This window comes from Dipodomys spectabilis, unplaced genomic scaffold (assembly GCF_019054845.1).
Source record: "Dipodomys spectabilis isolate Male_0828 unplaced genomic scaffold, ASM1905484v1 ptg000083l, whole genome shotgun sequence".
NCBI lineage: Eukaryota > Metazoa > Chordata > Mammalia > Rodentia > Heteromyidae > Dipodomys > Dipodomys spectabilis.
The window spans coordinates 2,778,578-2,792,503 of NW_024870760.1; the positions used below are offsets into that span (position 1 = coordinate 2,778,578).

Here is a 13,926-nt window from a genome sequence, read left to right on the forward strand (position 1 = left end):
AACATAAAAAGCCAAACCAAATGCAGGTTTCGCCTTCTGTCAGAATGCTGTGTTCTCTGCACAGGTCCACACTCCGGAGGGAGGACAGAAGCTGCCCCTGGCTCCTGGCCTGTGCCCTGTCCTCGCTGCACTCCTGTTGTTATAACTCAACCCCAGGAGAGGGTGGGCAGAGATGGTTCTGAACATATCTGCCTTTCTTTGCAGCTTCCTGGAGAGAATCGACAGTGTCAGCCTGGTGGATTACACACCCACAGACCAGGTACGTGATTCACACTCACCACTACCATTTTTAAGCTTCTCAGACTGATTTCCATCACCACTCAGGGATTATCGGAAATAGATGATCATCTGGTGGCTCACACCTGTAAAATTCTAGCTACTCAGGAGACCGAGCTCTGAGGATCGAGGATTAAGGATCGAAGCCAACCTGAGCAGGAGAGTTCATGGCATTCTTATGTTAAATTAACCACCAAAAGGCTGGAAGTGGAGTGGTAGCTGAAGTGGTAGTGTACCAGCCTTGAGCAAAAAAATTAAAAGACAGCGTCCAGACTCTGAGTTCAAGCTCTAGTACCTGTACACATACACACACACATACACATACACACACACGCACACACACACAGAGTGAAGGAAAACATTCCCCTAAATACTACTGCTTGCACCTCGTGGGGCTGCCCTTACATGTGACACCAAATCCTGAGCCTTGTGTCCCAATTTGGTGCTCTAGAACCTAGTAGAGCTCTAACATGCCAGTGCAGAAAAGCATCAGGTGACTGGGCTTCCTGGGCCATCAGCAGCAAAGCCAGGCCCCAGCCCCTCTTAAACTGGGCCCCACCTGCCTTGTACACTGGGTCTGTTCTGCTTAGAGCCCTAGGGCTGGGTCTCATACCACAGAACATTCTCCAGGGTGTGCCAGAGTGGCCAGAGTGTCTCCCTGGGATTGAAAAGGAAACCATGTGTACATTTCAAAAAGCACTAAGGGACTTTCCATTCCCCTCCAACCTTCAGCTATCTTTAGAGACTGGAAAGCCCTTGGGAGCTCAATTCAGGAGCCCTGTGTGCTTTCTAGAGCTAGTGAACCTCAAGGAAAATAGGGTCTCCATTCAAAGCAACCCTCCAAATTCCCTTAGCATTTACCTCCCCTGGAGGCCATGTGTTCTTGGTCTACCATTCTCTTCCTCCCCTCCAAAGTAATTTGACAGTGTCTGGGCTTCATATTCTTCATAACCTGTCCAGGCTATTCTAAACACTTCTCATTCTGCTGAAATGGTAAGACCTCTCAACTTCTAGAATTATTGTGGTAACATCAACATAAAAGATCTGGTGGTAAGAAAACAAGCCTGATATCTTCACAGGATATCAGCAATGTCAACTTGGTAAACATATATGGCTTTCTAGTCCTTCTTCTCTCAGGGCCATGACACTTTGATCTGAGATAATAGAACTAATGCAAGGAAGAGAGCAAATCTGAAATCAAATCACATCCAGCCAGAGGATCCATGAGTTATAAATGCTTCACTCAAACTGTGGCCTCCAGAGTAGGCAGAAATGCTTTCCTCAGAGCACTAAGCACTAGGGTTTGGTTGTCAGGTGCACAGAAGCCAGCAAGATGGGAGATGCATGTGTGTGTGAGTCACTTTTCAAAAGTCAGAAGGGAAATAAAAATGTGTGTGTGTGTGTGTGTGAGAGAGAGAGAGAGGGAAAGGGAGAGAGAGAGAGAGAGACTTGGAATTGAACTCAGGGCCTTAGCACAGTTCTTAGCTTTTTTGCTCAAGACTGGCATTCTGTCACTTGAACCACACCTCATTTGTGGCTTTTTGATGGTTAATTGGAAATAAGAGTCCCATGGACTTTCCTGCCCAGGATGCTTTGAAACTGGATCCTTGGATCTCAACTACCTGAGTAGCTAGGATTACAGATGTGAGCCACCCGTGTCTAGCAGTTAAATCATTCTTTAAGGACTAACTTGTGCCATTAGTTGTAAAGAGGCATTCTTGGAGAATAAAGCAGTTTTATTGTCGGAGGTTTTCGTTGTTACTGCTTTATTTTGTTCTTTATAAGTGTCCTATGAAATTTCAGTTACTGTAGTTACTCCAAGGCTCTGCTTGCTTTTGTCTTCTTGCTTCCAGGACCTCCTTAGATGCAGAGTGCTGACATCAGGAATTTTTGAGACACGATTCCAGGTGGATAAAGTGAACTTCCAGTGAGTATATAGATAATAGCACGGCTGTGACAGGGATGCTGGCAGAAATTCCAGACCCAGCTGGGAGTGCAGGGTGGGCTCTGGAATGGGAAGCTCTAGGAGCTGGGGTGGAGAAAGGCCAGCCAAGGAATGGGAAGCCCGACTCTTTCTGCTGAAGGGTTTTGATTCCAGCAAGGGTTCAATGTTCTTGTTACCACTTGCTAAAGGAAAGGCTAAAGCCTAAAAGGAAAATTCTTTTCCCCTACCTGATCTGCCCTTGGCCCTTATTATTAAGTCAGGAGTTTGAGAGATGAAAATAGCAACGTGTGTGTGTGTGTGTGTGTGTGTGTGTGTGTGTGTGTGTGTGTGTGTGCGCGTGCGCGCGCGCGCATCCCAGTACTAAGGATTGAACTAGGAGCCTCTCTTGCTTCCCTCAAGGCTGACACTACCAGTTGAACCTTACAGCCATGTCTAGCTTTCTTTTTTTTTTCCCGTGTTAATTGGAGACAAGTCTCACAGCCTTTTCTGCCTAGGCTGGCTTCAAATCTTGATCCTCAGATCTCAGCGTCCTGAGGAGCTAAGATTACAGGCACAAGCCACCAGTGCCAGGCAAATAACAACTTGTCACCAGTAGGATCCTCAGGCTGTCCACACACAGCCACTCAATGAGCTTATTTTCTTTAGTTTTCTCCCTGTGACAAAAAGTCAATTCTCTCTCCACAAAATCTTTCATTCCTTACAGCACTAAGACTAAGACTCCAGTCCCACTGACTTTCCACCCTGACCAAAACAGCAGGGGCTGGCTCTTCTCCCTCTTCTGCCTTAACCCATCTCCAGTCTTCCTCACTGTCACAAAATGAAGCTTCTTGAAGCACCATATACCTAGTATCCTGTTATCTGTTCAGAAAAGGACGCAAGGGCTATTGCTGATCCTTTATTTACAAAAAAAATAGCCTTTACCAGGTAACCCAGGCTTCTCCCCTCTTCCTGCTACCTGCCTTACCAGGTTAGACTATGTCTATGTTCAGATTTCACCAGGCTCTTCTGCCACAGTGCTTTTGCTGTTCCTTTTCTCTGAGTCCCAAATGCTGTGAAAGCCAAGCAAACCCTACAGATTTGTCAAAGTGCCTTTCAAATCCAAGCCCACAGTGACTCCTGGAATTTCTCCATCATCTACTGTGCACCCCCAGACCTGATGCCACCCCGCCTTGTCCTTTTCCAAGTTACTCTCAGCATGTCTGATGTATGTTTGACTTGACAAATAGATGGAGGGATCCCTTAGATCTGGAGCTCTGTGTTCTGTGTGGTCCAGCAGTCTCTCGGTACACAGGTGATGTGCACTATATCTGGGTCTCCCTAGAGCCCAGAATAATGCTACTATCAGGATGGATGGCCTGGATAAAACTGTGCTAGGTTCATATTTGTCATGAGACCTGCACAGTGCGCCACCAAGCTGGCATGATGTGGAATAGGGGATCATTCACAGTGAAGTTTTGCACAGAAATAACATTTGAGATTTACTATTGTTGATGATGATAATGGCTCTTTGTGCATGTGTGCGTGCACACACACATATTGGTACTGGGGCTGAACTCAGGTTCTGAGTGCTGTCCCTTAAGTTTTTCACTCAAGGCTGGCCCTCTACCACTTGAGCCATAGCTCCACTTCTGACTTTTTGGTGATCAATTGGAGATAAAACTCAAACACCTTCCTGATCCTCAAATCTCAATCTGCTGAGTGGCTAGGATTACAGGTATGAACCACGGGTGCCTGACAAGAAGGAGCTTTTGTTTCGAAATGAACTTCTCCAGAACTGGGCATGCCCTGCATGTGCTAAGGTTAAGCATGCAGATTATAATCTGCGGTCCTTGGCATGGCTATGTGGTTGTCTTTTCAAGTTTAGGGAAGAGAGGTCTCAGAGCTACAGCCTCCTGGGAAAGTTGGAATTGGGGCAGGTAGAAAAAGAATCTCCTACAGGGAAGCATGGCTCGTGTAAAGGAGTGTACTGCACAGACAGGCCAGTAGATGGGCCAGGCCTGGTGAACTGCAAGGTATGGCAGAGAAAACTGGGGTAGGCACACAGCTTGGGGCTGGGCAGTGGTCGAGAATGAGTTGTCAGTGTAGCTCATCACACTGCAGATCTCTGAGGAGAGCATTTAGTGATCTGCTAACAGAGGGGCTGTGGATGTAGCAAGATGAGAAAGGAGATTCTCTCACTATCCAGAAGAGAGTGGCCTAAGAGCTGAGACAAGTCACCAGAACAGCCCTTGCAGTAGACTTGACGTGTACTAGGAGAGGTTTAGATGTCTGAGTAAGACATGTAAACTAGAAACCTCTGCATTTATTAAGCAACTAGTATGTGTCACTGAAATACTGAGCCACCTCCCCTCTGCCTGATCTTAGGCCCCTACAGCCATGCTGTAGATAAGAGGAGAGAACTTGAAGTGCCTTACCGGGAGGCTGAAATCACACAGGACTGATGGTACCCAGCTGGCATGATGTGCTGCTGAACATACTGATAGCAGAGGAGAAAAGTAAAACATGGTGCCCTTCTGGGCATCGTTGGCTCACACCTGTCATCCTAGCTGTTAGGAGGCTAATATCTAAACAGCAAGGTTCAAAGACAACCCAAATACACAGCTAAAAGTGGATCTATGGCTCAAGTGATAGAGTGCCAGCCTTGAGCACAAAATCTCAGGGACAATACCTAGGCCCTGAGTTCAAGCCCCAGGACTGGCACCAAAAAAAAAAAAAATAGTCCCTTTGCTTTCCTAAATAACCAGTGCTCTTCCTGTTGTTCTTCCACAGCATGTTCGATGTTGGTGGCCAGAGGGATGAGAGAAGAAAGTGGATTCAGTGCTTCAATGGTGATTGTCACACTCTCAAGGCGCCGGGGCACTGGGCTCTTGACTCACCACTGCTCTAGATCTAACTGCTTTTGAGTCAGATGCTCTCTAGTATAACTAGTTTGAGAAATGTAGCATTTGATGGACGAGGTGCTCTTTCCTTAAATGGGGCTCTCATAAGTAAAGCACTTAAGCATCCCAAACTTACATTCATCTTTGGGGTACACCAAAGATGTGTGGAGCAGCAGCCAGTTATTCACAGCTGTGGTCAAGTCATTCTTATATCACTGAGTGAAGTGACAAAGTCCTGGATCTGAATAGCTATTGAGTTTGTCCTTGACCCTAACCCCACAGTGACTACCATTGTCCAACTACAGTGCTTCCTTCTTTCTCCCCTTCCTGCCCACAAGATGTCACCGCGATCATTTATGTGGCCGCCTGCAGTAGCTACAACATGGTTATCCGGGAAGACAACAACACCAACAGACTGAGAGAATCGCTGGACCTTTTTGAAAGCATCTGGAACAACAGGTTATAAAAACAATAAATTCAGACTCACCACTGGATCACAGGTCTTCTTTTATTAAAAATATATTCAGCTGGTGCCATTGGGTCACCTATGAAATCCTAGCTACTCAGGAAGCTGAGATCTGAGGACTGTTTCTCAAAACTAGCCCAATTCAAAAAGGTCTGTGAGACTCCTATCTCCAAAGAACCATCTTCTGTTGTAAGCAGAAGAGGAACTGTGGTAGAGCACTAGCCTTGAGCATAAAAGCTCAGGGACACTCTGTGTAATACCTTAACAATAATAATAGAATTATATTTTTTTAAATGCTCAGGGACAGAGCCCAGGCTCTGAGTTCAAGCCCTAAGACTCTCAAAAAAAAAAAAAATCAGAGGGATGGGAGGGTGTGCGGCTCAAGTGGAAGCATACCTGCTTAACAGGTGCAAAACTCTGAGTTCAAAACCTAGTAAAAACATAAAATAAAACAGGAATGGAGTCAAAGCTCAAGTGATAGAGCACCAGCTGTAAGCAGAAAAATTAAAGCAAGAGCACAAGGTCTTGGATTCAGGCCTCAGTACTGGCAAAAGTTAATTAATTAATTAAACTCAGAACATTGAAGATCTGCTTTTTATTTTAAAATATTTTTTGAGTAATCCTAACACGCTCAAAGCTGAGGGAAGAGGATCGCAAGCTCATGGCCAGTAGGACCTCTTGTCTCAAAAAAAAAAAGTTTCAAGTAATATACTCTAGTAACTGATAATACTAAACTGTTTCAAGTACAGGCATACTTCAAATGAGGATTTTCTTTTAAGGAAGTTCTATGCTTTGTCAAGAAAATGTAAATCTATTATAAAAGCCTGAGATTATATCTGGAGTTAAAAACTGGAGTGGTATGTTGGGGGGTTTTTTGTTGTTGTTTTTGTTTTTCACTACCATTGCTGGGGCTTGAACTTAGTACCTCAAATTCTTGCTTTAATGCTCAAGGCTGGCACTCTACCATTTGAGCCATACCTCCACATCCAACTTTTTGCTGTTAAATTGGAATAAGAGTCTCTTAGATTTGTTTGCCTTAGCTGCCTTTGAACTTCAGTTCTCAGATCTTAGCTTCTTGAGAGCTAAGGTTCCCAGCTCCTTTTTTTGACACCATTATCTCATGTGTTATCCAAGCTGGATAACTACAGTCTTCCTGCCTCGGCCTTCTGAGTCACTGGGATTGTGAGTCTGTACTATCAGACCCAGCTTATTTACTTTCAAAATTTTAGAATCCAGTTTAGAACATTCAATCAGAGCTAGGTGGTCTTTAAGATTCTTCTCATCCAAAAGCCACATGTCTGACATTGTCTATGTGACACCATTTAGTATAGCCAAGTGTCAGAAGTGGTTGTCAGAAAGGAATGGCCAGACCAATGCAGACTTATATAGCTTAAACCAGAGTCTCTTCTGAATGGTTTAGGAAGAAATACAGCAAGGAAGATAGAAAATAGAAACTGACCTTGCAAAAGGTCTGCATTACTAGGAAAGCACTTCTCTACCAAGTATTGAACTACAAATGTTAGGGTATGAAGACAGTTAGTAGGAGCACAGGAATTGAGGGAAGAGGGGTGAGAAAATGCAGTCATTATATTCAATATACACTATGTAAAAAATGAACTATGTAACTTATGGATAGGGACAGGAGGGAGAATGGGGAATAGCAAAGGAAAATGTAACCTTGCCCAAGAAGTACTGTACTCATAACCTGACTTACTGAATTATGACCTCTCTGTACAACTCCTTAATAATAACAATAAAAAGAGGGAGTGAGAAAGAAGGTCAGGAAACACCTGGACTCTGGAAGAATGGTTTGAAAACATTATAAATTAGTACATACATGCACTCACATACACACATATGCATATGCACTTAGTCATATAGGGACAGTTGTAACTCAGTGGTAGAGCACTTGCCTGGCATAAACAAGGCCCTAGATTTGATCCTCAGTACCACACACACACATGTATATGTACATGCAAACACCACTCAAAAAAAGATCTTATTTTTTTACTTTTATAAATATTTGTAAAAACCAAAAAATAAAAATAAAAACCTTAGACATAGAAACATAAAAGCTATAATCATAATTGTCTCTGTAATTACATTTGATTTTTATGTATTTTTCTATAAGTTAAGATTATGGAAAAGTCATTTTACATTATAATTTATACTATATTTACATTCTATTTTAAGCTGGGCATGGTGGCTCATACCTATAAGTCTTAGCTCCTTGGGAGGCTGAGATTGGGAAGATGGTTATTCAAAGAAAGCCTGGACAACACAATAAGACAATCATATCAAAAAAACAATCTGGGCACCAATGGCTCAGGAATCTGAAATCTGAGGATTGTGGTTCAAAGCCACACCAGGCAGACAAATCCAAGAGACCCTTAACTCCAATTAACCAGCAAAAGGTTACTTGACTCCATCTCCAAAACAATCAGCAAAAGGCAGTGCTGGAGGTATGGTTCAAGTGGTAGAAAATCACAAGACCTGGAGTTCAAACCCTGGCAGAAAAGGAAAGAAGGAAGGAAGGAAGGAAATATTTAACAAACTGAGAGCTGATAATTCACACCTGTAATCCCAGCTACTCTGAAGACTGAAATTTTAGGATTGCAGTTTGAAGCCAGCCTGGGCAGGAAAATACAGCAGACTCTAATCTCCAATTAGCAAAAAGTCACAAGTGGAGCTATAGTTCAGTTAGTAGAGCAAAAAAAGCCAAATGAGAGCATGAGGCCCTGAGTTCAACCTCCACTACCAGCACATGCACACACACACACACATACACACACAGCAAATAATACAGTTATAGAAAAGTTTTTTTAAAGGGAAATCTGTTAAAGGACTGCTTGTAATTAAGAATATTGAGCAATTTTGATTCCTGTATGTTTCCAAATTATTCCAGTGTTCCCCTTACTCCACCTTCCCCCTCCCTTAGGTGGACCTAGGGATCAAACTCAGGCCTAGCACTCCACAAGCTCTGTATACCCCTGAACTAGGCCAATTGTTCCCTTTTAACCAAATGATCTTAGTGTTAGAGATACTTTTCCAACACAGTGTATACTAATGTAAGTGAAATCTATGTGTCCATTTTTTCCTTTCTAGGTGGTTACGGACCATATCTATCATCTTGTTCTTGAACAAACAGGATATGCTGGCAGAAAAAGTCTTGGCAGGGAAGTCAAAAATTGAAGACTATTTCCCGGAGTATGCAAATTACACTGTTCCTGAAGATGGTAAGATTTTAAAAAACAGGTCTCACAATTGAGGAATAGATTGTTGGTTCTCAGTAGTCCTGATACTGTTATTCAAACATGTCTGATGAGTCTGAGAAATTCCACAAATTTAGGTCAGTACTCTCTTCTGTGACTCCATCTGCAAGGATTTGGGGCAGATTTGTGTCCCTTAATGGGGACAGGGGGCTGGGAAGGTGGCTCAGTGGTAGAGCTCTTGCCTTGCGTGTATGAGCCCTGGGTTCGATTCCTCAGCACCACATAAGCAAAACAAAAAAAGCCGGAAGTGGTGCTGTGGCCAAAGTGGTAGAGCGCTAGCCTTGAGCTGAAGAACTGAGGGACAGCGCCCAGGCCCAGAGTTCAGGCCCCACGACCAGACCCCCCAAAAAAAATGGGGACAGATTTTTAATTTTGGAGTGAGTTATCTGGAGGATGGGAACCAAGTCTAAACACAAACATAAGTATATGTTTCCTGTACACCTTATTCATACACACAGTCTGAGGGAAACTTACGCATTATTCTTAACGTGCTAGTGTTTTTTGTGTTTGTTGTGTGCTGGTCCTGGGGCTTGAACTTAGATCCTGGGCACTATCCCTTAGCTGTTCCACTCAGGCCAGCACTCTACCACTTGAGCCAGAGCTCCATTTTCTTTTTTCTTTCTTTTTTTTTTATTGCTGGTTAATTGGAGTATCATGAACTTTCCTGCTTTCTTGCTCCTTATGTTCAAGTTTCTCTTCTCCATCATGGTGGGTCTCTGTAAGTAAATTCCAAGTCAATCCTGAGCCAAGCTGATTCTTTCCACAAAATCCTAGTAGCACATGATTCCTTGTGAGAAGGAGTAGCCACTAGGAAGGGGCCTGTGATCCAGTTCTGGCTTTGTTGTCACAGACACTCTTCTCTTTTCTCTTCTCTTTTCTTTCTTTCTTTTTTTATGTTAGTCCTGGGGCTTGGGTGCTGGCCCTGGGCTTTTTTGCTCAAGGCTAGCACTCTACCACTTGAGCCAGAGCTCCACTTTTGGCTATTTGGCTTTTGTGGGGGTTGGGGGGGGGGGTTAGTTTATAGGAGATAAGAGTCTCATGGACTTTCCTGACAACACTTGCTTTGAACCTCAGTCCTCATATCTCAGCCTCCTAAGGAGCTAGGATTACGGGTGTGAGCCACCAGCACCCAGCTCATAGATCCGCTCTGTCATAAAATGCCAGCAGCCCATGTCATCACCAGTCCCGGTGGGCACATACTTTGTGCAGGCCCTGTCTGAGCTCAGCTCCTACCTGGAGTTCTGGGTAATAACATGTGCTGAGACTCTGGCCGAGTCAAGATTGAATCCCAGACTCAGGAAGCTGTCACAGCACAGTGGCTTTTGTCACAGAGCTGAGACTGGTACCATTGTCTTGCCAGCAGGCTGAACCTTTCCCTCTCCCTAGAACCGCCTCCCACCCCCACCCCACCTCATTGCCAGGCAGAAGCTGAGTTCTGTGGCACCACCACAGACATCCCCTTCCCCAGCATCTGCCTTTATTACTCTCACAGCCTTGGGCCTGACCCTCATCTCAGTGATTGCTGCAGCTTTCTACCTGGTTACTCACCTTTCTAAAACATTCTCTGAACTTGTGTCACTGCTATCGTTCTGAAGCATAAGCATACCCCACTTACGCTTATCCCCAGCAGCTTCGAGGCTGAGCTGCCAAGCCAGGGAAGATCAAAGAGTAGCTGAAGGGACCCAAGTTGCTGACCACCTGGCAAGGCCCAGTGGCTAATGCCCACATGGGTACCACGTGTGCTATCACTCTGTGCACCCACCTCTCCCTGGCATGGTTGGTACCTGGGGGTAGCCTTGACCATCCAATTCCATAGTTCTCAGTTCTGACTTAGCAAGCAAACACAGACAGAACTTACAGTGATGGTAGAATGAAGGGGTGCAAGGCCATGGGTCACATGGGTGTATTCGCCTCACATCTAGAAAATGCACATGGATCCAGAGCAGCAGAGGACATGCCAGTGTTGCCTGCAGTTGAATAGGAGACTGTGGAGGCGGCGCTGCAGAAGGGCCCGGGGACACCTTCAGAAATGTTGGGTATATCATGATTTTGATCATAGGTGATCATTTCACAAGTCATTTGTCAAACCTCATCCAATTGTTTAGTTTAGCATGAGTAAGTTATTCCTCAAGAAAGCCAGTGAATGCCCAGTTCTCATTCAGGTCTCTGGAAACAGAAAACATTGCAAGCCCCCAACCTCCAAAATCCCAGCAAAAAACTTGGGCTGACAGCCAGAGTGGTCTGCTGCTATTGACTTTCTCCTACGTCAAAGGCCTGTGTGGAAAAAGACTATTCCTAAGAGAGAGGCTGACAAAAGATGGACATCAGAAAAATCACAGCCTCATGATGATCACAGGAGACCAGGAAGCTGACAGCCACAAAGCTCCATTTGGTCAACATTCAATAAGTGGCTTACATTCTCCTTGAGCAGAAGTTACCTGCCCCTAGGCTATCTTAGTCCATGTATGTAGCTATAACAGAATACATTAGACTGGGTAATTTGTACACAAATTTTACTTTCAGTTATAGAGGCTAAGAAGTCTAAGAGGAAGGTGCCCGCATTCTTTTTTTTTTTTTCTTTTCTTTTTTACTTGTTTTGTTTTTGAACTCAGGGCCTAGACACTATCCCTGAGCTCTTTCACTCAAGGCTAGTGCTCTACCAAGTTGAGCCACAGCTCCACTTCCAGTTTTCTAGTGATGAATTGGAGATAAATGTTTCACAGACTTTCTTGCCCAAGCTGGCTTTGAACCACAGTCCTCAACCTCCTGAATAGCTAGGATTACAGGTGTGAGCCTCCAGCGCCCAGCAGTACCAGCATTCTTGGTGTCTGCTTTTATCTGTCTCACATGGAAGATGTCTCTACTACAAGACAACAATTCCATTCATGAGGGCACATGGAAGATGTCTCTACTACAAGACAATAATTCCATTTATGAGGGTAGAATCAGGCTAGGAAGGTGGCTCAGTGGTAGAGTGCTTGCCTCGCATGCACGAGGCCCTGGGTTTGATTCCTCAGCACCATATAAACTGAAAAGGCTGGAAGTAGTGCTATGGCTCAAGTAGTAGAGCGCTAGCCTTGAGCTGAAGAGCTGAGGGACAGCGCCCAGGCCCAGAGTTCAAGTGCCAAGACCAACCCCCCCCCCCCCAAAAAAAAAAAAAAAATCATGAGGGCAGAGTCCCTATTACCTAGACACCCTTCCAAAGTTCTCACTTGGTAATACCATTGTACCAAAAACAAGTAAGACAAGAATTTGGGGAGGATATACACATTCAGTCCCCATAACATTACCAAAGAACCATTTTTCAGAGCTGTAAGTATTAAAATCATTTGGGAGGATCAGGAAATGAAAATTTGATTTTCGTGTTTGCCTTGCCATAATGCTGTGAACATACAGCAGCCCAACTGGTAATTCCTTCTTTGTTCCTATGCTGTAGTATCTTTGCTTTATGTCAGCTGAATAAAATTTCATTTTTAATTTCTCCAGCCACACCGGATGCAGGTGAAGACCCCAAAGTTACAAGAGCTAAGTTCTTCATCCGAGATCTGTTCTTGGTAAGCAATTTTGTTAACTTTTCTTTTCCTGCTACTTTAGAGTTCCATTGTTCTGTAAATTTTCCTATTATTCACCTTTCCATGATCACTGACTCCTGTCTAAAAGAATGGTCTGTAAAAGAAGGAATGACTTTCATATCCTGGCTGAGATACCAATATTCAGAGAGTCAAGCTTGGACAGCTTCCAAAAGTGGTACCTGAGGAACCAGAACTCAAAAGGGCTAGACATATTCACTGTATTTTCTGGAAAGAATAAAGTCCTTCAGCAGAGTTGGAAACACAGCACTCACACTTTGGAGAAGAGTACCAAAGTGTGAGTGCTGTGTTTCTGACATTTCTCCTTTTTTTCCAACTTTTTATTTTGTGCATGTTACATTTACATAAAACATTAAAGAACTGTGATTCAAAATATTCATATACTTCTTTGCCCAAATTAACAAATTGCTAAAATTGGGGCACATTTGCTTTATGTGCTTTATTACCTTACACATTTTTCACTTTGTGTGTGTGTGTGTGTGTGTGTGTGTGTGTGTGTGTGTGTGTATGTCCACATGCCAGTACTGGGGCTTGAACTCAGGACCTGGGTGGTGTCCTGTAACTTTTTTGCTCAAGGCTGGCACTGTATCACTTGAACCACAGCTCTGCTTCCAGCTTTTTTTTTCTTTTTGGTCAGTCATGGGGCTTGAAATCTGGGACTCTGGGCCTGGGCATTGTCCCTCAGCTCTTCAGCTCAAGGCTAGTGCTCTACCACTTGAGCCACAGCGCCACTTCCAGTTTTCTGAGTGGTTTATTGGAGATAAGAGTCTCACGACCTTTCCTGCCTAGCTGCCTTTGAACCATGATCCTCAGATCTCAACCTCCTGAGTAGCTAGGATTACAGGCATGAGCCACTGGTGCCTGGCTGCTTCCAGCTTTTTTGGTGGTTGATTGGAGATAAAAAAATCTCACACTTTTCTACCCAGGCTAGCTTTGAACTAGAATCCTCAGTTCTCACCCTCCTGAGGACTAACTAGGATCACAGGCATGAGCCACCAGTACCCAGATCAGTTTTGTTTTGTTTCAGCTCTGAGGGTAGAACCCAAGTCTTGCACATGCTAGGCAAAAGATTTACCACTGAGCTACATCCCCAGCTCTTAGGTTTTTGAGACAAGGTCAGACAGAGCTGATCTTGGGCTTAGCAACCTCCTGCCTCTGCTTCCTATATGCTAAGATTACACATCTGCGCCACTACCTTTTTTTGGATTTGAAGTTTGTGCTAAGTTAAAATTAGTAAATGCCAACATATTCCCAGGAGCTTGTTCCTGGTAGAATTCCAAGTGCCTTTGGAGTACTGAGGGAAGGTTACCTTATGACAAGTGAAAGTTATAGCCCAAGGCATGGGATAAGTTCCTCCTACCCAGGCCTTGGTGGCTCACGCCTGTAATCCTAGCTGCCTAGGAGGCTGAGATCTGAGGATCACAGTTTAAAGCCAGCCTGGGCAGCAAAGTCCGTAAGATTCTTAATCTCTAGTTAACCATTTTTTTTTTAATTTTTA

At 44.2% G+C, this 13,926-nt stretch overlaps 1 protein-coding gene across 2 annotated transcripts in view; it reads left to right on the forward strand.

Annotated features, from left to right (window-relative positions):
- Gnal (G protein subunit alpha L) overlaps positions 1-13,926 on the forward strand; it is a 147,866-nt gene that overhangs the window by 128,897 nt on the left and 5,043 nt on the right. For both annotated transcript variants that reach the window (XM_042683658.1, XM_042683659.1), the window contains exons 6-11: positions 205-259; positions 2,130-2,203; positions 4,991-5,049; positions 5,439-5,559; positions 8,672-8,802; positions 12,325-12,392. In XM_042683658.1, the coding sequence (XP_042539592.1) occupies positions 205-259; positions 2,130-2,203; positions 4,991-5,049; positions 5,439-5,559; positions 8,672-8,802; positions 12,325-12,392 (508 nt within the window). The remainder of the gene's footprint in view (positions 1-204; positions 260-2,129; positions 2,204-4,990; positions 5,050-5,438; positions 5,560-8,671; positions 8,803-12,324; positions 12,393-13,926) is intronic.